At 56.0% G+C, this 22863-nt stretch overlaps 2 protein-coding genes across 2 annotated transcripts; both read left to right on the top strand.

The window, feature by feature from the left end:
* The first annotated feature begins 569 nt into the window (after positions 1-569).
* Positions 570-11178, top strand: LOC147600239 (coiled-coil domain-containing protein 63-like). The gene is made up of 11 exons (XM_086751190.1): positions 570-605; positions 6285-6448; positions 6597-6786; positions 7244-7363; positions 7531-7712; positions 8265-8434; positions 8908-9128; positions 9579-9653; positions 10069-10261; positions 10674-10871; positions 11063-11178. Exons 1-11 carry the CDS (start codon positions 570-572, stop codon positions 11176-11178), a joined length of 1665 nt encoding a protein of 554 aa, XP_086607316.1.
* A 916-nt stretch (positions 11179-12094) lies between these two features.
* LOC147600238 (coiled-coil domain-containing protein 63-like) lies at positions 12095-22707 on the top strand. The gene is made up of 11 exons (XM_086751189.1): positions 12095-12130; positions 17810-17973; positions 18122-18311; positions 18773-18892; positions 19060-19241; positions 19794-19963; positions 20437-20657; positions 21108-21182; positions 21598-21790; positions 22203-22400; positions 22592-22707. The coding sequence occupies exons 1-11, from the start codon at positions 12095-12097 to the stop codon at positions 22705-22707; spliced, it is 1665 nt and encodes a 554-aa protein (XP_086607315.1).
* Positions 22708-22863: the final 156 nt, after the last annotated feature.

Here is a 22863-nt window from a genome sequence, read left to right as displayed (position 1 = left end):
TCCTGATCTATCTCACCTCTGTGCCCGGCAAGGTCATGGAGCAGATCCTCCTGGTAACCCTGCTAAGGCACATGGAATATGAGGTGATTACTGACAGCCAACACCGCGTCACTAAGGGCAGAATCGTTCCTGACCAATTTGGTGGCCTTCTAGCACATTGTTACAGCATTGGTGGACAAGGGATGAGCAACTGCCATCATCTGCCTGGACTCGTGGAAAGCATTTGACGCTGTCCCACATGACATCTTTTCTCCTCACTGGAGAGACGTGGTTTTACAGACAGACCACGTGGTGAATAAGGAATTGGCTGGATGGCTGCGCTCAAAAGAATTGTGGTGAGTGGCTCCACGTCCAAGTGGAGAGCTGTGACGTGTTGTGTTCCTCAGGGGTCAGTATTGGGCCCAGCCCTGTTCAACATCTTTGTTGATGACACGGACAGTGGGATAGAGTCCACCCTCAGCAAGTTCACCAACGACACCAAGCTGTGTGGTGCGGCTGACACACTGGAGGGAAGAGATGCCATCCATAGAGACCTTGACAGGCTGGAAAGGTGGGCCCATTATAACCTCATGGCGTTCAACAAGATCAAGTGCAAGGTCCTGAACGTGGGTTGGGGCAATCCCAAGCACAGATATAGGCTGGGTGGAGAATGGATCGAGAGCAGCCCTGAGAAGAAGGACTTGGGTGTGCTAGTGAATGAGAAGCTCAACATGAGCTGGCATTGCGCACTTGCAGCCCAGAAAGCCAACCGCATCCTGGACAGCATCAAAAGAAGCGTGGCCAGCAGGTCAAGCGAGGTGATTCTCTCCCTCAACTCCACCCTGGTGAGACCCCACCTGCAGTACTGCATCCAGCTCTGCAGCCCCCAACATCAGAAGGACACGGACCTGTTGGAGCGGGTCCATAGGAGGCCACAATGATGATCAGAGGGCTGGAGCGCTTCTCCTGTGAGGACAGGCTGAGAGAGTTGGGGCTGTTCAGCCTGGAGAAGAGAAGGCTGTGGGGAGACCTTATAGAGGCCTTCCTGTACCTCAAGGGGGCTTACAAGAAAGTAGAGGAGAAACTCTTTAGCAGGGCCTGTTGTGATAGGACAAGAGGTAATGGTTTTAAACTAAAAGAGGGTGGATTCAGACTAGATACAAGGACAAAGTTCTTTACACTAAGGGTGGTAGAACACTCGCACAGGTTGCCCAGAGAGGTGGTGGATGCCCCATCCCTGTAGCTGTTCAAGGTTGGGCTGGATGGGGCTTCTGAGCTACCTGATCTGGTTGGAGATGTTCCTGCTCCTTGCAAGAGGGTTGGACTAAATGGCCTTTAAAGCTCCCTTCCAACCCTAATTATTCTATAATTCTGTTATATTTGTGCACACCTTTTTGTGCCCCTGCACGCCTTTTGTTTTGCGCCCCTCCCTGTGAGCTTTGCCTTCGCGCTGCTGCCTGTGCCCCTGCCTGCAGACCTCTACCTGCGCATAGTCCACATCCGCTTTGAACTTTTACGGAATCCAGATCAGCTTCATCTCAGGTCCTCAAATATACAGAATCCAACAGTAACAGACTATTAATATCTGGAGGATAATTGGCCATCAACAAGAGTTCAAGAAGTAATTTGTTGCAAGAACAATCAGGACAGGGCCCCTGGCAAGAAGGGGATGAGGCGCATGAAGGAGTGAGAGCCTGGCCAGGATTAGTTAAATGAATGGTTTAACTCTTGAGCAGAGGTGGGGCAGCCGGCTCCCCCACAGGAGGGGAGGCAACTGATTGCTGTGATCTTGCAAAACATCAGTTCCTGAGCGAGTGACAATAACCTGCAAATCCAGCCAGCTTGCAGAAATGGCAAATGGACCAGACTGCTCTGAACAGTCAATTCCTTCTGCAGAGAAGGGCTGCCATGCTGACGGTAAGCTGGGAAGGCAGCTATTGTTGGCATGAAGCTGGCCTGAAATCCTGCTTCAGAAACGTGGCAGGGCCAAGACAGGGTAGTTACTAGGTGACATGTCCTAAATCAACTAAAAAGGTTGCAACTGGCTTTGCAGGGCTGACTTTTCTCCAGGGAGACTGAGGTGGGGAAACCCTGCTGATCCATTTCGGGTTGTTTGTCAGTGCACTTTACCATCCCATACCATCATCTACTTAACTGGGCCTTCATGTCACTGAGCCAGAGGAGAGCAGGTGCTGAATCCAGTTTCTAGGCTGGTGCTGCCATTGCTGTTGGAAGGGGATATCCCGGAGTGCCCAAACCTCTCCTAGAAAGCCAAAACTGAGGAGACAGAAAGCTTTGGGGCTCTTCCTCACCGCATCACACCAGGATGGACCTGGGCTGCAGTTCCTCCAGGCACGTTTATTTCAGTTGTCCTGCTTTATTTGAGGCTTGTGGGCTCCCTCACAATCTTTCCTCCTGTGCCCAACCCACAGACCAAGTGGCCTTCATTAGATTTGGAAAAGATCAACTGCATGTACCTGGTCAGAACACCTGTACAGCAGTTTAATTAATTGCCTTTAAATGGTAAGTCAAAGTAGTATCCCTGAGTGATCTTCCACAGGCAGATCCTCAGCTGCCTTCAGCCACGTCCAGAGCACGTTCAGCAAGAAGGTGTTCTCAGCCCTGATCAAGAGCATTGCATGGGGGGGTAATCAGGAATGATTAATTGGAAATAGCTCTCCCCAAACAGGCTGTGCCTGCCGCACTCTCCTGTGCTGCCCGGCTCTTCCCCCGCTCCCGTTGGGGGGCACGGGGAAGGGACTCCCCCCACGACGTGCTGCTTTCTCAGGCACAAATCACCGTCCCACCCCTCTTCCCAGTGCTCTCCGGCTGGATCTGGCACGGAGAGTTTCCAGCACGGCATCTAGATCTGCCAGCAGACTTCCCTGAGGGAGAAGGGGAGCTGGGAGGGCACAGCAGCAGTTTATAGGCCCGGCCTGGCCGCAGCCAAGCGCCCCGCCGGACGTTCGGAGCTCTCGCATTGCGCACATCCCGCCCCTGAGGCAGACTGCCTCCTGCTTGGCTTTTAGGCTGTAAAATGGCCGTGTTCCTCCCAAACCGCCGAGGAACGAGCAGCCCTGCTACAAGTGTTACTTTGAGCAGCCCGAGCCGCCGCTCTCCTCCCCCTGAGCCCGGCCCCCGCCCCAGCCGCCCTTCCTCTCCCCGGGGCCCGGCCCCCGCCGACGGGGCCAGGCCTCCCGCCGAGGCTCAGGCTGCCCAGCCCGGCCCCCGGGCAGCTGGTGCGCTCCGAGCGGGCGTTTCTGACCAGCACAATCCTTTCTCTCCCCCCCGAGCTCAGAAGTCCCATCGCCGTCCCGAAGCGGAGGCTGTCAGCGCAGGCTTCCTCTGGCTGGGAAGCGTTTAAAACGAGGGGCCTGGAAAAACATGCACCTTAGCAAAGACAGGTAGCTTGGTGCCAGCAGTGCAGAAGAAACCCAGCTGCAGGAAATCGTTCTGACAGTTTCCTCTTCCAGTGAAGAGCTGCTACAGCTGTCATGCCTCTGCACAGGAACCGAGGAGGCAGCAAACCCACTCCTCTGCCCTTACTGAACACCCGTTACTCATTAAACTTGGAGCCCTGGGCCTTTACAGAGACCTCCCTGTCCCATCCTGCTGCCCAGCGGCCATTGCTGCTGTGCCCACAGGCTGTCAGGAAAGACAGAGCCAGAGGGGGAAACCAGCTACTTGTGTGCTCTTCTGCTGTCTCCAATGAGGGACGCGCCTTTCTGCACCACCCTGCAGATCTGCGGTGTGAGGAGGGTGTCCTGCTGCGTGCTTGTAGGCTGCCTGGAATAGTTGGCTCTCATTTTGTTGAGATTTTAAGTGTTAAATAAGGAAAACAGGATCGGAGGTTCACAGTGTTGCTTCAGATGCTGGGCATGAGCGGCTTCTCTCCCTGAAGGGTGCCTGCCTGTCCTGGTTTTGTGCAGGGGGGGCTACAGTGGCAGCTTCTGTGAGAAGCTGCTGGAAGTTTCCCCGCTGGTGGAGCTGGCTGGGTCTAGGGCAGACCCACGGCTGACCAGGGCCAAGCTCACTGGTGACAGTGGTAAAGCCTTTGTGATAACGTTTTTAGGAAAGGGAAAACTAAAAAAAAAAAAAAGAAGCGGCAAAGGGCGGCGGGGTAGCTTGGTCTGGAGCAGGGCTACGCTACAACAGTTCTTTTGGTGCCCAGCGTGGGGCCGCGGCATGAGGGATAGAGATATTATTAACTGGGAGCCATAATGGGCCAAACCCAGGCTGAACTGAGCCACAGAGTGAAATGATTGTGGGGAATGAATGCTGCTCTGACTGTGGTGAAGGGATGGAGGGCTGGATGGTGTGTAAATTGTCCACTTTTCACTTGATGTTGTGATGATATTATTTTTATTTCAGTGTGGGGAATTATTTTTTGTTGAGGTGTCTACATTTTAATAATAATTCATAAATACGAGACTTGCAGAGGCGAGGGGTAGAATGTGCTGGTTTTGTGCAACGGGGGGTCCACAGCGGCAGCTTTTGGGAGAAGCTGCTGAAGTTTCCCCTTTGTCTGGCGAGGGGCAGGCAGACAGCTGGCCAAACAGCTGGCCATGGCCCAGCTCATTGGCGAAAGGGACAACGCCTCTGGGATAACGTATCAGAACAAACGGTGCCAAAGACCCAGGTTACGGGACAGTCCAAACACTGCCAAGGGAAGCAGGAACCGGTCACGTGAGGGTTTCTGCTTGCTGTGGCCATGTGGTCAGGGAAACAGCAGAGCACACGCTTCAGGGCTGGTTCTGGGGCACGCAAACCCCTTTGGTCCATGTAGTGTGAGCTCCCAGCACTCCCCATGGGGCGAGCGGGCGTACCCGGGCCACCCCCTCATCCTTCTTGGTGACGGTCCCCGTGGAGAACCTGTTCACCCTCCACTGTGATGTCACTGTAGTGGCAAGCGGGCCAGTGCCTGTTCCACAGAGTCTGGAGCAGTGCCGGGCGCAGGACAGAGCAGGAGCAGGCTCCCTGCCAGGCTCTGGCCTCTCCTGCTCTTCCCACTGGCAACGGGGAGTGTTCCTCAGGAATACCCGACTGACACCGCGGTCTCGTCCCTGACTGGAGGGGAATCGCAGAACCCTGCGGCGAGGTGAGCAGCGTCAGGAGGAACAGCGGAGCCCGGGTGGTCTGCAGTGGGGCTGTGGGAGGAGCAGCTTTGGGGTGAGGGATGCGGGGCCAGCCCAGTGCCCTCTCTGGGTGGAACAGCTCAAACCATCTGTTCTTTCCGTGCTTCTACACCCCGTAAGAGGAGGGTGTTTCACCATGACACTACTGCATGTGCTGTGCTTTTATTCACTGCGCTGCCATCTGTGATGGTTTCCTCATGTCCCAAACAGGCGAGCAGGTGCTGAGGAACGGTTAGGGGGACGCAACCAGTCCCTTACTTGGGTTTCATTTCTCGCCTTGGCAGGCAGGCCTGGCGCTGCGGAGGCTACCTCGTCCCCTTCGCAAGGCGTCTGCAGAGCGACCGGCGGAGTTAGCTGGAAGACATGGGCTCAAAGGTAAAAAGTGAAGCACAATCCAAAGGTGAACTTCTGCACAGGCGCTATGGAGGATCTGCTGTGGGCATCTCACCTGCAGAAATCAACGCCACGGTGCAGTGAGCTGCGCAGGCGCTGTGGAGCCAGGCTTTGTTTTGCCGGCAAGGTGTTGAGTTGCGCTGGGGCTGATTCTGCCTGACCTCCTGTGCCGGGAATGAGGCCGTGGCCTGAGCCTTGGTTGTCGGGGGAGGCAGGGTTGGGGAATATGGCTCAGCTGAGGACACAGGTCATGGTGCATCTGACTGCCACAGCTTCAGTGGAAGTTAGATTTCCCAGTAAGGAGTCCCGTTCCCCCAGCTAGGGTTGCAAGCACTCCCGCTCCGCTCCTGGGCAAAGGCATCTGGGTTCATTCATGTCCCCAGCACGGGTGGCTTTGATTCTGACTCTCGTGGTCCTGCCAGTCATGATGGGTGATAAAAGAGGTGACAACCTGCAGTCATCTGCCTGCCCTGGTTTTGGTTGCTGTTGAGACCTCCTTGCCCTGGGGAGTGCTGGTAGTGTGGGGGTGGGTTCCTCAAGAGCAAAGCACCCAGTGGACTTTGCTCTGAAGCGCATCAGAAAGTGCTCATGGAGTCGGTTTGTGTGGCTCAGTGTTTTAGCTGCTAATGAATATCTTGGGTGGCAGCAAAGAGCTAGAGATGGTGACAAAGAGCTGGAGGTGGCGGCGCCATTGACGCGCTGCCCTGTGTTCAGCTTTCCGGCTGCCGCTGCTGGTTGTGTTTGCTCACGTGACCAAACTCTCCCTCTCTGTGGCAGCGGGGAAGGCCCTCTTGGAAGCAGAAGCTCCAGGAATTCTCTATGAAGGATGAGGAAAAGCTGGCTGAAGCCGAGATCGGGAGGCTGCAGAAGCAGTTTCGGATAGCAGCGGAGAAGAGGAAGTCTTATGGTGCCAACGTGAGGCGTCAAATGCAGGCTCAGGAGTGAGTGCAGCTTTGCTTGGCTGCGTTGTGCTTGGAAAGTTCCCCCCTGTCAAGATCTGGGGACCCTGGCACTGAGATGGGGAGGGGTAAGGACCTGACGTGGCACTGCAGGTGGATGTGCTCAATGTCACTTCTTCCATATCTACAGAAAAGAAATGGAGTCGCTGACTCAAGAACACAAAGACGTGTCACTAATGCTGAGCCAGCTGGGGTCCCTGAGAAATGAGATGCTGGACAACGAGAATTATATGGAGCTCCAGTGCCTTTTGCAGACCAGATACCAGTATGATTCTCTGATCAGAGAGAGAAAAGCCAAGGTAGCTGAGCTGGACAACCAGGTAAGAGCGTCTGAACTGTTTCCTGGCTGAGCATGGTAGAGCAGAGCAGAGCCACAGGGTGAGCCCCGGGGCTGAAACTCCTCGATGTAAAACGCATTGAATTCAGGCCTTGGAATATAATGCTGCCTCCTGGCAAAAGACACATGACCATGAGGGCTGCTGTGCCTTGTTCAACGCCTGCTGAATTTCCCTCCAGAGGCAGCAGCATTTCCTTGGTGGCACAAAAAGAAACCCGTTCCTAGTTCACATTGGTGGGTGTGCAGGATGGCATCCTTTGGGATTAAAGCTGCTTCTGTAATTGTGAGCTCATTAATGACAGGGTGGCTGTAGTTCAGGTCAACAGCGGGTGTTGTCTTTGGCTAAGTGTCCTGACAAGAGTCCAGAACTAGGGACGCTGATTATACTTCCTTTTTTTTTTTTTTTTTTCTTTTTTTTTTTTTTCCGTTTGTGTGCACAGATACTAGAGCTGGAAGAAAAGATTGTGAGGCAACACCAGAGAGCAGGAAAGGGGAAGCAAGCGAAGAGTAGCACAGAGCTGCAAAAGCGGATTGAGTCACTGGAGATGTCTCTGAACACCGTAAGCAAACATCTTGCAGGCCATGCAGGCCATGTGCAGGGATAGTGCAGGGCCAACTGAAAATCTGTTGGGCTGTGTTTGTTCCAGACCTGGGCAAGGCCTTTCAGCAGAGACCTGAGCCGCCCAGGCCCGCACCCGCTTCCAACTTTTTGCTTCCCTCTGCCCAGGTCACGGTCCATTTCGGTACTATCCTGACCAGAAATAACAAGCTGCGAGAAGAGATCGAAAGCCTGCGCATCCAGAAGGCCGTTTTGGACAGCTTCTACGTGAAGCTCCAGAAGGAACTGGATCAGCAGAGGAGAAGGATGAGCACTGCCCTGGAGCACTACACACAAGCCTATGAGCAGCGGTATGTGGCCTTGCAAACCCTCTGTGGCATCCTCAGCAACGGCGGGGATGAGGATGGATATAAAGAGAGACTGATTGCAGCTTCAGAGAGAGGATTCACCATTCTTGTTGAGAGCTGGGTGCTAAGGGTTAGGTGCCTGGTCAGTGCAGGGACACGGGTACCTCCAGAGTGGTTGACTCCACCAATCCCAGGCGTTTCTTGGGATGGGGTGAATTGCCTCCCGCACGGAGCTGTCTCTTTCCTCTGAGTTCCACCTGAGCCCGCACGGGGGGATGCAGCAGTCCTGGAGCAGAGGACAGCCAGCTCCGGTCAAAGTGAGCCTGGCTGGTGCAGCTGGGTGCTGTGTCCCAGTACAAAACACAAAACCCCACCAAGAGTTATGTCCGCTTGCCGCTGGCCTTGGGCCAACACGGCTGCATCCACGTGAGGGCCGGGCAATGTGCAGAGCATCGTGGGGGCTTTGCTGGGTCAGGCACAGAGCTGCGTGGCAATGGCCAGGAATACAAACCCTTGTACCTACACATGGAGTAACCTGCTGCGCTCGGTGTGCAGGACGGAGGCTCTGGCAAACATTTCAGCCCTGAAAAAAAAGCACAGGGAAGAGACGGTGGAGCTGCAGAAGTGGGAGCATCTCCTTGACCAGGAGATGAATCTGAAAGACTTCACGCTCACCAAATTGACAGATCGCTCCGAGTTGGAGGAAGAGGCCAAAAAGGAAAAAGGTATCAGATGAGAGAAACCAGGGGCAACGCATTTGTGTGACCACAAACCAAGAGCCTGCGGGGTTGGCAAGCGGGCTGCTTATAGCACTGCACCCCAAAGGCAGGAGCTCTCCCCTGCCTGCAGGCTCCTTCACCCACCCTTTGCCCTGCGGAAGAAAAGGATGAGCAGTGATAACTGGCTGAGGGCCCCCAAAACCATGTGTCTTGGGGTGCGCGTGGGGGAGGGAGGGATGGGGAGGCAGGCAGCTGCCTCCATGGGCATCCATGGCTCCTTTTATCCTCCTGGGGAGGGATCCGCCTGTGTTTGCCCCATGTCCAAACAGACTGTGAGCTCCTTGCTGAATTTCTGAGTGAAACAAAGACACCTTCTGCCTGCCTGGCCCCGAGCACCCTGCAAAACCCCACAGCACACGCGTGCACACACAGGGGAAGGGCAGGCCAGGCCAGGCTCTCCATCTCCATCTCTTCCTCAGCCTTGAAGGCAGCCCAGCGGGGCAAGCAGAGCCAATGGGAGAGCGTTGAGAGCCGGGAGGTGACTTACAGGCACCTGCTAGAACTGGCAGAGGACGGGGACTTTGACCGGCTGGTGAATGACATGATCGCAAAAGAGGCAAAGAACTTTGCCAGCTTTGTCTATGTCTCTGAGCTGAATGATGAGTTGGACAGGATGCAGCAGAGGATCAAGGACCTCCAGGTCTGTTCCAGGCTCTTCACGCCTCCCCTTTCTCAGCTGGTGCTTTTGGGTTGGGGGTGGGTTTTTCCTCTCCCGTGTGTCCAGCATCACTGCCCGCAGAGGGGAACCCAGCTCACAGCCTGCCGCACGGGTGGGATGAGGGGAATGCAAAGGGCTGGCCAAGAATAGCACTGCAACAGACAGAATGCTGTGTTCGTAGAGCCTAAAATGGCTCAATGCTTCTGCTGTGTACCGGGTCAAAAATACTGCAGTATCCAGGAAGGCCCGGAGCTGCCTTGCCTTGCCTGTTGTGGGGTCATCACCTGGCCTCCCGGCCTGGGGACACTGGTCCCCAGAGGGGTCAAGTGGGATGTCCCTGGTCCCAGGGCAGAGGGATGGTCCCTAGCCTCTCTGAGGTGTGTTTGGTGGCCATTCAGCCAGTGCCCACTCCGTGTTCTTGTGTTTACACAGAACGAAATTGCGGCCCTCGTGACAGAGCGGGAGCGTGCGGAGAGCAGCAGGCTTCCTATCCTGAAGGAGCTGGAGGTACAGCAGTCCAGATCTCTCTCTGCAGGGGCAGCAGACCCCTGTCTGTCCCGTCCTAGGGAGTCTGCTAGTCTGCTCCTGTCAACACTGCCCTGGCCAACAGCTGGAGTGGTGTGAGCAGAAAAAGGCCCTGCATCAGCTTTTGGTGGCCCTGTCTGGGGAGAGATGCCAGTGCATGGCGAGAGGGTGACTGCTGGGCTGCTCCCAGCCCTGGTCCTGCAGCCCCTGGGGCACGGTCTGCGTCATGGGGAGCTTGGGTTCCCCTTCAGAGGGCCTTTCCCCTGCAGACACTGGAGCATCACAGAGTCTCTCCTGGGAGGTCTCCAGTGTCCAGACTGGAACTGGCTGGCACTGGGGTGCCAGGGTGGGGAGAGCAGGGCCCTGGCGTGACACCTACCAAAACCTTTGCTGATAGGCAGAACTACTGGAGAGGACTGAGGAAGCCAACTGGTACGAGGAGAGATGCAAACAGAGCAGCAAAGTCCTGGGCCAGCTCAAATCCAGCATGGAGGCCTTGTGCAAAGGAATGAATTACGACACGAGCAAGATAACGGAGCAGCTGGGAGGAAATGGGCAGATCACGGATCTGAACCTGATGCAGGTTTTGGGTACGTCGCAGCTGCTCCTCTTTCCCTGCCATGTGCCCGGACCTCGTGTGCCCACCAGCCCCTTGCACTGGGATTTAATTGCAGCTGGTTTTGTTTTTTTCTTTTCCCCTGGCTCCTTCCTGCTTGGGTGTTCCCAGTGTGAATGTGGGGTGCCAACTTGCCAGCAAATTTGGGAGCTAACCCGGCTGTATAAACACCACAGCGGACCTCCAAGACCTCTTTCTGGCTCTGGGTGTGGGACCCAGCATCTGGGGAGACAGGCTGCCTGACGCCACTGCCTCAGGGCGCTCAATGGAGTCCCGTGGCCACTGCCGTGATCGCGGAGCGCCGCGTGCTCAGCAAAGAGCCAGGGGTGGGTTTGGGCAGGGCCCTGGTGCAGGGGCCCTGTGGGACGGTGCTCTCTCCCGCCCAGGTCTCGTGGAGCAGGAGACCAACAATCTGCTGCTGCTGGAGTCCGAACTGCGCTACCTCTCAGCTCAAGGCTCGGATGCGGCCCAGCCCTTCGTCAGCCCGCTGCTGGGCAGCACGGGGCTCCTGCGGGCGATGGATCGGGCCCAGCTCTGCCCGCCGGCCCCCTCCCTGGACAGCACCAGCAGCGCCATCGACGCCTGTGAGTGTGTGAGGCAGGAGGGAGGGCCCGCGGCCACACAGCCAGCCAATCCGCAGTTCCCCCGTGGCTGCCTGGCCAATCCCCTGCTGCCCCGTGTCTTCCCCGGCCAGTCCCAAGCAGCCTGCCCCGCCCTGCCGGGTACACAGGGCCCGCAGTGCGGTGGGTGACGGGGTGGCCATTTTCTTGTGCAGTGGAGGTGCCGCTGGACCACGGCCAGCTGCGAGAGCTGATCCTGCAGAGCCGTGATGAGAAACAAGGCACGGCTGCTGGCACAGGCAAGAACGTGAGGAGACGCATGATGGAGTGAGAGCCTAGCCAGGATTAGTTAAATAAACAGTTTAACTCTTTAGCTTCCCCTCTGCTTCTGCTTCTTGAACATCGTTCCATCTTTCTTCTCCTCTGGAAGGAGCCCAATGCCGTCTGCAGGCTTCGAAAGCTCCACAGGTGATGCTCTGGCACACCTTTCACCCACCGCTGACAGCAGTGGCAGCCGGGGATAGGAACAGCTGCTCTCCAGCGGGGTGCCATCCCTCTTGCACAACACGATGTGCTTCCTGCAGCCAGGCACTTTGGTGAAGTTCTCACTGACTGGAAGAGGGGTAACGTAACCCCCCATTTTTGAAAACGTAAATAAGGAAGACCTGGGGAACTACATCCTGATCTATCTCACCTCTGTGCCCGGCAAGGTCATGGAGCAGATCCTCCTGGTAACCCTGCTAAGGCACATGGAATATGAGGTGATTACTGACAGCCAACACCGCGTCACTAAGGGCAGAATCGTTCCTGACCAATCTGGTGGCCTTCTAGCACATTGTTACAGCATTGGTGGACAAGGGATGAGCAACTGCCGTCATCTGCCTGGACTCGTGGAAAGCATTTGACGCTGTCCCACATGACATCTTTTCTCTTCACTGGAGAGACGTGGTTTTACAGACAGACCACGTGGTGAATAAGGAATTGGCTGGATGGCTGCACTCAAAAGAATTGTGGTGAGTGGCTCCACGTCCAAGTGGAGAGCTGTGACGTGTTGTGTTCCTCAGGGGTCAGTATTGGGCCCAGCCCTGTTCAACATCTTTGTTGATGACACGGACAGTGGGATAGAGTCCACCCTCAGCAAGTTCACCAACGACACCAAGCTGTGTGGTGCGGCTGACACACTGGAGGGAAGAGATGCCATCCATAGAGACCTTGACAGGCTGGAAAGGTGGGCCCATTATAACCTCATGGCGTTCAACAAGATCAAGTGCAAGGTCCTGAACGTGGGTTGGGGCAATCCCAAGCACAGATATAGGCTGGGTGGAGAATGGATCGAGAGCAGCCCTGAGAAGAAGGACTTGGGTGTGCTAGTGAATGAGAAGCTCAACATGAGCTGGCATTGCGCACTTGCAGCCCAGAAAGCCAACCGTATCCTGGACAGCATCAAAAGAAGCGTGGCGAGCAGGTCAAGCGAGGTGATTCTCTCCCTCAACTCCACCCTGGTGAGACCCCACCTGCAGTACTGCATCCAGCTCTGCAGCCCCCAACATCAGAAGGACACGGACCTGTTGGAGCGGGTCCATAGGAGGCCACAATGATGATCAGAGGGCTGGAGCGCTTCTCCTGTGAGGACAGGCTGAGAGAGTTGGGGCTGTTCAGCCTGGAGAAGAGAAGGCTGTGGGGAGACCTTATAGAGGCCTTCCAGTACCTCAAGGGGGCTTACAAGAAAGTAGAGGAGAAACTCTTTAGCAGGGCCTGTTGTGATAGGACAAGAGGTAATGGTTTTAAACTAAAAGAGGGTAGATTCAGACTAGATCCAAGGACAAAGTTCTTTACACTAAGGGTGGTGGAACACTCGCACAGGTTGCCCAGAGAGGTGGTGGATGCCCCATCCCTGTAGCTGTTCAAGGTTGGGCTGGATGGGGCTTCTGAGCTACCTGATCTGGTTGGAGATGTTCCTGCTCCTTGCAAGAGGGTTGGACTAAATGACCTTTAAAGGTCCCTTCCAACCCTAATTATTCTATAATTCTGTTATATTTGTGCACACCTTTTTGTGCCCCTGCACGCCTTTTGTTTTGCGCCCCTCCCTGTGAGCTTTGCCTTCGCGCTGCTGCCTGTGCCCCTGCCTGCAGACCTCTACCTGCGCATAGTCCACATCCGCTTTGAACTTTTACGGAATCCAGATCAGCTTCATCTCAGGTCCGCAAATATACAGAATCCAACAGTAACAGACTATTAATATCTGGAGGATAATTGGCCATCAACAAGAGTTCAAGAAGTAATTTGTTGCAAGAACAATCAGGACAGGGCCCCTGGCAAGAAGGGGATGAGGTGCATGAAGGAGTGAGAGCCTGGCCAGGATTAGTTAAATGAATGGTTTAACTCTTGAGCAGAGGTGGGGCAGCCGGCTCCCCCACAGGAGGGGAGGCAACTGATTGCTGTGATCTTGCAAAACATCAGTTCCTGAGCGAGTGACAATAACCTGCAAATCCAGCCAGCTTGCAGAAATGGCAAATGGACCAGACTGCTCTGAACAGTCAATTCCTTCTGCAGAGAAGGGCTGCCATGCTGACGGTAAGCTGGGAAGGCAGCTATTGTTGGCATGAAGCTGGCCTGAAATCCTGCTTCAGAAACGTGGCAGGGCCAAGACAGGGTAGTTACTAGGTGACATGTCCTAAATCAACTAAAAAGGTTGCAACTGGCTTTGCAGGGCTGACTTTTCTCCAGGGAGACTGAGGTGGGGAAACCCTGCTGATCCATTTCGGGTTGTTTGTCAGTGCACTTTACCATCCCATACCATCATCTACTTAACTGGGCCTTCATGTCACTGAGCCAGAGGAGAGCAGGTGCTGAATCCAGTTTCTAGGCTGGTGCTGCCATTGCTGTTGGAAGGGGATAGCCCGGAGTGCCCAAACCTCTCCTAGAAAGCCAAAACTGAGGAGACAGAAAGCTTTGGGGCTCTTCCTCACCGCATCACACCAGGATGGACCTGGGCTGCAGTTCCTCCAGGCATGTTTATTTCAGTTGTCCTGCTTTATTTGAGGCTTGTGGGCTCCCTCACAATCTTTCCTCCTGTGCCCAACCCACAGACCAAGTGGCCTTCATTAGATTTGGAAAAGATCAACTGCATGTACCTGGTCAGAACACCTGTACAGCAGTTTAATTAATTGCCTTTAAATGGTAAGTCAAAGTAGTATCCCTGAGTGATCTTCCACAGGCAGATCCTCAGCTGCCTTCAGCCACGTCCAGAGCACGTTCAGCAGGAAGGTGTTCTCAGCCCTGATCAAGAGCATTGCATGGGGGGGTAATCAGGAATGATTAATTGGAAATAGCTCTCCCCAAACAGGCTGTGCCTGCCACACTCTCCTGTGCTGCCCGGCTCTTCCCCCGCTCCCGTTGGGGGGCACGGGGAAGGGACTCCCCCCACGACGCGCTGCTTTCTCAGGCACAAATCACCGTCCCACCCCTCTTCCCAGTGCTCTCCGGCTGGATCTGGCACGGAGAGTTTCCAGCACGGCATCTAGATCTGCCAGCAGACTTCCCTGAGGGAGAAGGGGAGCTGGGAGGGCACAGCAGCAGTTTATAGGCCCGGCCTGGCCGCAGCCAAGCGCCCCGCCGGACGTTGGGAGCTCTCGCATTGCGCACATCCCGCCCCTGAGGCAGACTGCCTCCTGCTTGGCTTTTAGGCTGTAAAATGGCCGTGTTCCTCCCAAACCGCCGAGGAACGAGCAGCCTTGCTACAAGTGTTACTTTGAGCGGCCCGAGCCGCCGCTCTCCTCCCCCTGAGCCCGGCCCCCGCCCCAGCCGCCCTTCCTCTCCCCGGGGCCCGGCCCCCGCCGACGGGGCCAGGCCTCCCGCCGAGGCTCAGGCTGCCCAGCCCGGCCCCCGGGCAGCTGGTGCGCTCCGAGCGGGCGTTTCTGACCAGCACAATCCTTTCTCTCCCCCCGAGCTCAGAAGTCCCATCGCCGTCCCGAAGCGGAGGCTGTCAGCGCAGGCTTCCTCTGGCTGGGAAGCGTTTAAAACGAGGGGCCTGGAAAAACATGCACCTTAGCAAAGACAGGTAGCTTGGTGCCAGCAGTGCAGAAGAAACCCAGCTGCAGGAAATCGTTCTGACAGTTTCCTCTTCCAGTGAAGAGCTGCTACAGCTGTCATGCCTCTGCACAGGAACCGAGGAGGCAGCAAACCCACTCCTCTGCCCTTACTGAACACCCGTTACTCATTAAACTTGGAGCCCTGGGCCTTTACAGAGACCTCCCTGTCCCATCCTGCTGCCCGGCGGCCATTGCTGCTGTGCCCGCAGGCTGTCAGGAAAGACAGAGCCAGAGGGGGAAACCAGCTACTTGTGTGCTCTTCTGCTGTCTCCAATGAGGGACGCGCCTTTCTGCGCCACCCTGCAGATCTGCGGTGTGAGGAGGGTGTCCTGCTGCGTGCTTGTAGGCTGCCTGGAATAGTTGGCTCTCATTTTGTTGAGATTTTAAGTGTTAAATAAGGAAAACAGGATCGGAGGTTCACAGTGTTGCTTCAGATGCTGGGCATGAGCGGCTTCTCTCCCTGAAGGGTGCCTGCCTGTCCTGGTTTTGTGCAGGGGGGGCTACAGTGGCAGCTTCTGTGAGAAGCTGCTGGAAGTTTCCCCGCTGGTGGAGCTGGCTGGGTCTAGGGCAGACCCACGGCTGACCAGGGCCAAGCTCACTGGTGACAGTGGTAAAGCCTTTGTGATAACGTATTTAAGAAAGGGAAAACTAAAAAAAAAAAAAAAGAAGCGGCAAAGGGCGGCGGGGTAGCTTGGTCTGGAGCAGGGCTACGCTACAACAGTTCTTTTGGTGCCCAGCGTGGGGCCGTGGCATGAGGGATAGAGATATTATTAACTGGGAGCCATAATGGGCCAAACCCAGGCTGAACTGAGCCACAGAGTGAAATGATTGTGGGGAATGAATGCTGCTCTGACTGTGGTGAAGGGATGGAGGGCTGGATGGTGTGTAAATTGTCCACTTTTCACTTGATGTTGTGATGATATTATTTTTATTTCAGTGTGGGGAATTATTTTTTGTTGAGGTGTCTACATTTTAATAATAATTCATAAATACGAGACTTGCAGAGGCGAGGGGTAGAATGTGCTGGTTTTGTGCAACGGGGGGTCCACAGCGGCAGCTTTTGTGAGAAGCTGCTGAAGTTTCCCCTTTGTCTGGCGAGGGGCAGGCAGACAGCTGGCCAAACAGCTGGCCATGGCCCAGCTCATTGGCGAAAGGGACAACGCCTCTGGGATAACGTATCAGAACAAACGGTGCCAAAGACCCAGGTTATGGGACAGTCCAAACACTGCCAAGGGAAGCAGGAACCGGTCACGTGAGGGTTTCTGCTTGCTGTGGCCATGTGGTCAGGGAAACAGCAGAGCACACGCTTCAGGGCTGGTTCTGGGGCACGCAAACCCCTTTGGTCCATGTAGTGTGAGCTCCCAGCACTCCCCATGGGGCGAGCGGGCGTACCCGGGCCACCCCCTCATCCTTCTTGGTGACGGTCCCCGTGGAGAACCTGTTCACCCTCCACTGTGATGTCACTGTAGTGGCAAGCGGGCCAGTGCCTGTTCCACAGAGTCTGGAGCAGTGCCGGGCGCAGGACAGAGCAGGAGCAGGCTCCCTGCCAGGCTCTGGCCTCTCCTGCTCTTCCCACTGGCAACGGGGAGTGTTCCTCAGGAATACCCGACTGACACCGCGGTCTCGTCCCTGACTGGAGGGGAATCGCAGAACCCTGCGGCGAGGTGAGCAGCGTCAGGAGGAACAGCGGAGCCCGGGTGGTCTGCAGTGGGGCTGTGGGAGGAGCAGCTTTGGGGTGAGGGATGCGGGGCCAGCCCCGTGCCCTCTCTGGGTGGAACAGCTCAAACCATCTGTTCTTTCCGTGCTTCTACACCCCGTAAGAGGAGGGTGTTTCGCCATGACACTACTGCATGTGCTGTGCTTTTATTCACTGCGCTGCCATCTGTGATGGTTTCCTCATGTCCCAAACAGGCGAGCGGGTGCTGAGGAACGGTTAGGGGGACGCAACCAGTCCCTTACTTGGGTTTCATTTCTCACCTTGGCAGGCAGGCCTGGCACTGCGGAGGCTACCTCGTCCCCTTCGCAAGGCGTCTGCAGAGCAACCGGCGGAGTTAGCTGGAAGACATGGGCTCAAAGGTAAAAAGTGAAGCACAATCCAAAGGTGAACTTCTGCACAGGCGCTATGGAGGATCTGCTGTGGGCATCTCACCTGCAGAAATCAACGCCACGGTGCAGTGAGCCGCGCAGGTGCTGTGGAGCCAGGCTTTGTTTTGCCGGCAAGGTGTTGAGTTGCGCTGGGGCTGATTCTGCCTGACCTCCTGTGCCGGGAATGAGGCCGTGGCCTGAGCCTTGGTTGTCGGGGGAGGCAGGGTTGGGGAATATGCCTCAGCTGAGGACACAGGTCATGGTGCATCTGACTGCCACAGCTTCAGTGGAAGTCAGATTTCCCAGTAAGGAGTCCCGTTCCCCCAGCTAGGGTTGCAAGCACTCCCGCTCCGCTCCTGGGCAAAGGCATCTGGGTTCATTCATGTCCCCAGCACGGGTGGTTTTGATTCTGACTCTCGTGGTCCTGGCAGTCATGATGGGTGATAAAAGAGGTGACAACCTGCAGTCATCTGCCTGCCCTGGTTTTGGTAGCTGTTGAGACCTCCTTGCCCTGGGGAGTGCTGGTAGTGTGGGGGTGGGTTCCTCAAGAGCAAAGCACCCAGTGGACTTTGCTCTGAAGCGCATCAGAAAGTGCTCATGGAGTCGGTTTGTGTGGCTCAGTGTTTTAGCTGCTAATGAATATCTTGGGTGGCAGCAAAGAGCTAGAGATGGTGACAAAGAGCTGGAGGTGGCGGCGCCATTGACGCGCTGCCCTGTGTTCAGCTTTCCGGCTGCCGCTGCTGGTTGTGTTTGCTCACGTGACCAAACTCTCCCTCTCTGTGGCAGCGGGGAAGGCCCTCTTGGAAGCAGAAGCTCCAGGAATTCTCTATGAAGGATGAGGAAAAGCTGGCTGAAGCCGAGATCGGGAGGCTGCAGAAGCAGTTTCGGATAGCAGCGGAGAAGAGGAAGTCTTATGGTGCCAACGTGAGGCGTCAAATGCAGGCTCAGGAGTGAGTGCAGCTTTGCTTGGCTGCGTTGTGCTTGGAAAGTTCCCCCCTGTCAAGATCTGGGGACCCTGGCACTGAGATGGGGAGGGGTAAGGACCTGACGTGGCACTGCAGGTGGATGTGCTCAATGTCACTTCTTCCATATCTACAGAAAAGAAATGGAGTCGCTGACTCAAGAACACAAAGACGTGTCACTAATGCTGAGCCAGCTGGGGTCCCTGAGAAATGAGATGCTGGACAACGAGAATTATATGGAGCTCCAGTGCCTTTTGCAGACCAGATACCAGTATGATTCTCTGATCAGAGAGAGAAAAGCCAAGGTAGCTGAGCTGGACAACCAGGTAAGAGCGTCTGAACTGTTTCCTGGCTGAGCATGGTAGAGCAGAGCAGAGCCACAGGGTGAGCCCCGGGGCTGAAACTCCTCGATGTAAAACGCATTGAATTCAGGCCTTGGAATATAATGCTGCCTCCTGGCAAAAGACACATGACCATGAGGGCTGCTGTGCCTTGTTCAACGCCTGCTGAATTTCCCTCCAGAGGCAGCAGCATTTCCTTGGTGGCACAAAAAGAAACCCGTTCCTAGTTCACGTTGCTGGGTGTGCAGGATGGCATCCTTTGGGATTAAAGCTGCTTCTGTAATTGTGAGCTCATTAATGACAGGGTGGCTGTAGTTCAGGTCAACAGCGGGTGTTGTCTTTGGCTAAGTGTCCTGACAAGAGTCCAGAACTAGAGACGCTGATTATACTTCCTTTTTTTTTTCTTTTTTTTTTCTTTTTTTTTTTTTTTCCGTTTGTGTGCACAGATACTAGAGCTGGAAGAAAAGATTGTGAGGCAACACCAGAGAGCAGGAAAGGGGAAGCAAGCGAAGAGTAGCACAGAGCTGCAAAAGCGGATTGAGTCACTGGAGATGTCTCTGAACACCGTAAGCAAACATCTTGCAGGCCATGCAGGCCATGTGCAGGGATAGTGCAGGGCCAACTGAAAATCTGTTGGGCTGTGTTTGTTCCAGACCTGGGCAAGGCCTTTCAGCAGAGACCTGAGCCGCCCAGGCCCGCACCCGCTTCCAGCTTTTTGCTTCCCTCTGCCCAGGTCACGGTCCATTTCGGTACTATCCTGACCAGAAATAACAAGCTGCGAGAAGAGATCGAAAGCCTGCGCATCCAGAAGGCCGTTTTGGACAGCTTCTACGTGAAGCTCCAGAAGGAACTGGATCAGCAGAGGAGAAGGATGAGCACTGCCCTGGAGCACTACACACAAGCCTATGAGCAGCGGTATGTGGCCTTGCAAACCCTCTGTGGCATCCTCAGCAACGGCGGGGATGAGGATGGATATAAAGAGAGACTGATTGCAGCTTCAGAGAGAGGATTCACCATTCTTGTTGAGAGCTGGGTGCTAAGGGTTAGGTGCCTGGTCAGTGCAGGGACACGGGTACCTCCAGAGTGGTTGACTCCACCAATCCCAGGCGTTTCTTGGGATGGGGTGAATTGCCTCCCGCACGGAGCTGTCTCTTTCCTCTGAGTTCCACCTGAGCCCGCACGGGGGGATGCAGCAGTCCTGGAGCAGAGGACAGCCAGCTCCGGTCAAAGTGAGCCTGGCTGGTGCAGCTGGGTGCTGTGTCCCAGTACAAAACACAAAACCCCACCAAGAGTTATGTCCGCTTGCCGCTGGCCTTGGGCCAACACGGCTGCATCCACGTGAGGGCCGGGCAATGTGCAGAGCATCGTGGGGGCTTTGCTGGGTCAGGCACAGAGCTGCGTGGCAATGGCCAGGAATACAAACCCTTGTACCTACACATGGAGTAACCTGCTGCGCTCGGTGTGCAGGACGGAGGCTCTGGCAAACATTTCAGCCCTGAAAAAAAAGCACAGGGAAGAGACGGTGGAGCTGCAGAAGTGGGAGCATCTCCTTGACCAGGAGATGAATCTGAAAGACTTCACGCTCACCAAATTGACAGATCGCTCCGAGTTGGAGGAAGAGGCCAAAAAGGAAAAAGGTATCAGATGAGAGAAACCAGGGGCAACGCATTTGTGTGACCACAAACCAAGAGCCTGCGGGGTTGGCAAGCGGGCTGCTTATAGCACTGCACCCCAAAGGCAGGAGCTCTCCCCTGCCTGCAGGCTCCTTCACCCACCCTTTGCCCTGCGGAAGAAAAGGATGAGCAGTGATAACTGGCTGAGGGCCCCCAAAACCATGTGTCTTGGGGTGCGCGTGGGGGAGGGAGGGATGGGGAGGCAGGCAGCTGCCTCCATGGGCATCCATGGCTCCTTTTTTCCTCCTGGGGAGGGATCCGCCTGTGTTTGCCCCATGTCCAAACAGACTGTGAGCTCCTTGCTGAATTTCTGAGTGAAACAAAGACACCTTCTGCCTGCCTGGCCCCGAGCACCCTGCAAAACCCCACAGCACACGCGTGCACACACAGGGGAAGGGCAGGCCAGGCCAGGCTCTCCATCTCCATCTCTTCCTCAGCCTTGAAGGCAGCCCAGCGGGGCAAGCAGAGCCAATGGGAGAGCGTTGAGAGCCGGGAGGTGACTTACAGGCACCTGCTAGAACTGGCAGAGGACGGGGACTTTGACCGGCTGGTGAATGACATGATCGCAAAAGAGGCAAAGAACTTTGCCAGCTTTGTCTATGTCTCTGAGCTGAATGATGAGTTGGACAGGATGCAGCAGAGGATCAAGGACCTCCAGGTCTGTTCCAGGCTCTTCACGCCTCCCCTTTCTCAGCTGGTGCTTTTGGGTTGGGGGTGGGTTTTTCCTCTCCCGTGTGTCCAGCATCACTGCCCGCAGAGGGGAACCCAGCTCACAGCCTGCCGCACGGGTGGGATGAGGGGAATGCAAAGGGCTGGCCAAGAATAGCACTGCAACAGACAGAATGCTGTGTTCGTAGAGCCTAAAATGTCTCAATGCTTCTGCTGTGTACCGGGTCAAAAATACTGCAGTATCCAGGAAGGCCCGGAGCTGCCTTGCCTTGCCTGTTGTGGGGTCATCACCTGGCCTCCCGGCCTGGGGACACTGGTCCCCAGAGGGGTCAAGTGGGATGTCCCTGGTCCCAGGGCAGAGGGATGGTCCCTAGCCTCTCTGAGGTGTGTTTGGTGGCCATTCAGCCAGTGCCCACTCCGTGTTCTTGTGTTTACACAGAACGAAATTGCGGCCCTCGTGACAGAGCGGGAGCGTGCGGAGAGCAGCAGGCTTCCTATCCTGAAGGAGCTGGAGGTACAGCAGTCCAGATCTCTCTCTGCAGGGGCAGCAGACCCCTGTCTGTCCCGTCCTAGGGAGTCTGCTAGTCTGCTCCTGTCAACACTGCCCTGGCCAACAGCTGGAGTGGTGTGAGCAGAAAAAGGCCCTGCATCAGCTTTTGGTGGCCCTGTCTGGGGAGAGATGCCAGTGCATGGCGAGAGGGTGACTGCTGGGCTGCTCCCAGCCCTGGTCCTGCAGCCCCTGGGGCACGGTCTGCGTCATGGGGAGCTTGGGTTCCCCTTCAGAGGGCCTTTCCCCTGCAGACACTGGAGCATCACAGAGTCTCTCCTGGGAGGTCTCCAGTGTCCAGACTGGAACTGGCTGGCACTGGGGTGCCAGGGTGGGGAGAGCAGGGCCCTGGCGTGACACCTACCAAAACCTTTGCTGATAGGCAGAACTACTGGAGAGGACTGAGGAAGCCAACTGGTACGAGGAGAGATGCAAACAGAGCAGCAAAGTCCTGGGCCAGCTCAAATCCAGCATGGAGGCCTTGTGCAAAGGAATGAATTACGACACGAGCAAGATAACGGAGCAGCTGGGAGGAAATGGGCAGATCACGGATCTGAACCTGATGCAGGTTTTGGGTACGTCGCAGCTGCTCCTCTTTCCCTGCCATGTGCCCGGACCTCGTGTGCCCACCAGCCCCTTGCACTGGGATTTAATTGCAGCTGGTTTTGTTTTTTTCTTTTCCCCTGGCTCCTTCCTGCTTGGGTGTTCCCAGTGTGAATGTGGGGTGCCAACTTGCCAGCAAATTTGGGAGCTAACCCGGCTGTATAAACACCACAGCGGACCTCCAAGACCTCTTTCTGGCTCTGGGTGTGGGACCCAGCATCTGGGGAGACAGGCTGCCTGACGCCACTGCCTCAGGGCGCTCAATGGAGTCCCGTGGCCACTGCCGTGATCGCGGAGCGCCGCGTGCTCAGCAAAGAGCCAGGGGTGGGTTTGGGCAGGGCCCTGGTGCAGGGGCCCTGTGGGACGGTGCTCTCTCCCGCCCAGGTCTCGTGGAGCAGGAGACCAACAATCTGCTGCTGCTGGAGTCCGAACTGCGCTACCTCTCAGCTCAAGGCTCGGATGCGGCCCAGCCCTTCGTCAGCCCGCTGCTGGGCAGCACGGGGCTCCTGCGGGCGATGGATCGGGCCCAGCTCTGCCCGCCGGCCCCCTCCCTGGACAGCACCAGCAGCGCCATCGACGCCTGTGAGTGTGTGAGGCAGGAGGGAGGGCCCGCGGCCACACAGCCAGCCAATCCGCAGTTCCCCCGTGGCTGCCTGGCCAATCCCCTGCTGCCCCGTGTCTTCCCCGGCCAGTCCCAAGCAGCCTGCCCCGCCCTGCCGGGTACATAGGGCCCGCAGTGCGGTGGGTGACGGGGTGGCCATTTTCTTGTGCAGTGGAGGTGCCGCTGGACCACGGCCAGCTGCGAGAGCTGATCCTGCAGAGCCGTGATGAGAAACAAGGCACGGCTGCTGGCACAGGCAAGAACGTGAGGAGACGCATGATGGAGTGAGAGCCTGGCCAGGATTAGTTAAATAAACAGTTTAACTCTTTAGCTTCCCCTCTGCTTCTGCTTCTTGAACATCGTTCCATCTTTCTTCTCCTCTGGAAGGAGCCCAATGCCGTCTGCAGGCTTCGAAAGCTCCACAGGTGATGCTCTGGCACACCT

This window comes from Chlamydotis macqueenii, chromosome 6 (assembly GCF_036417535.1).
Source record: "Chlamydotis macqueenii isolate bChlMac1 chromosome 6, bChlMac1.mat, whole genome shotgun sequence".
Taxonomy (NCBI): domain Eukaryota; kingdom Metazoa; phylum Chordata; class Aves; order Otidiformes; family Otididae; genus Chlamydotis; species Chlamydotis macqueenii.
This window is presented reverse-complemented; position numbering and strand designations above follow the sequence as displayed.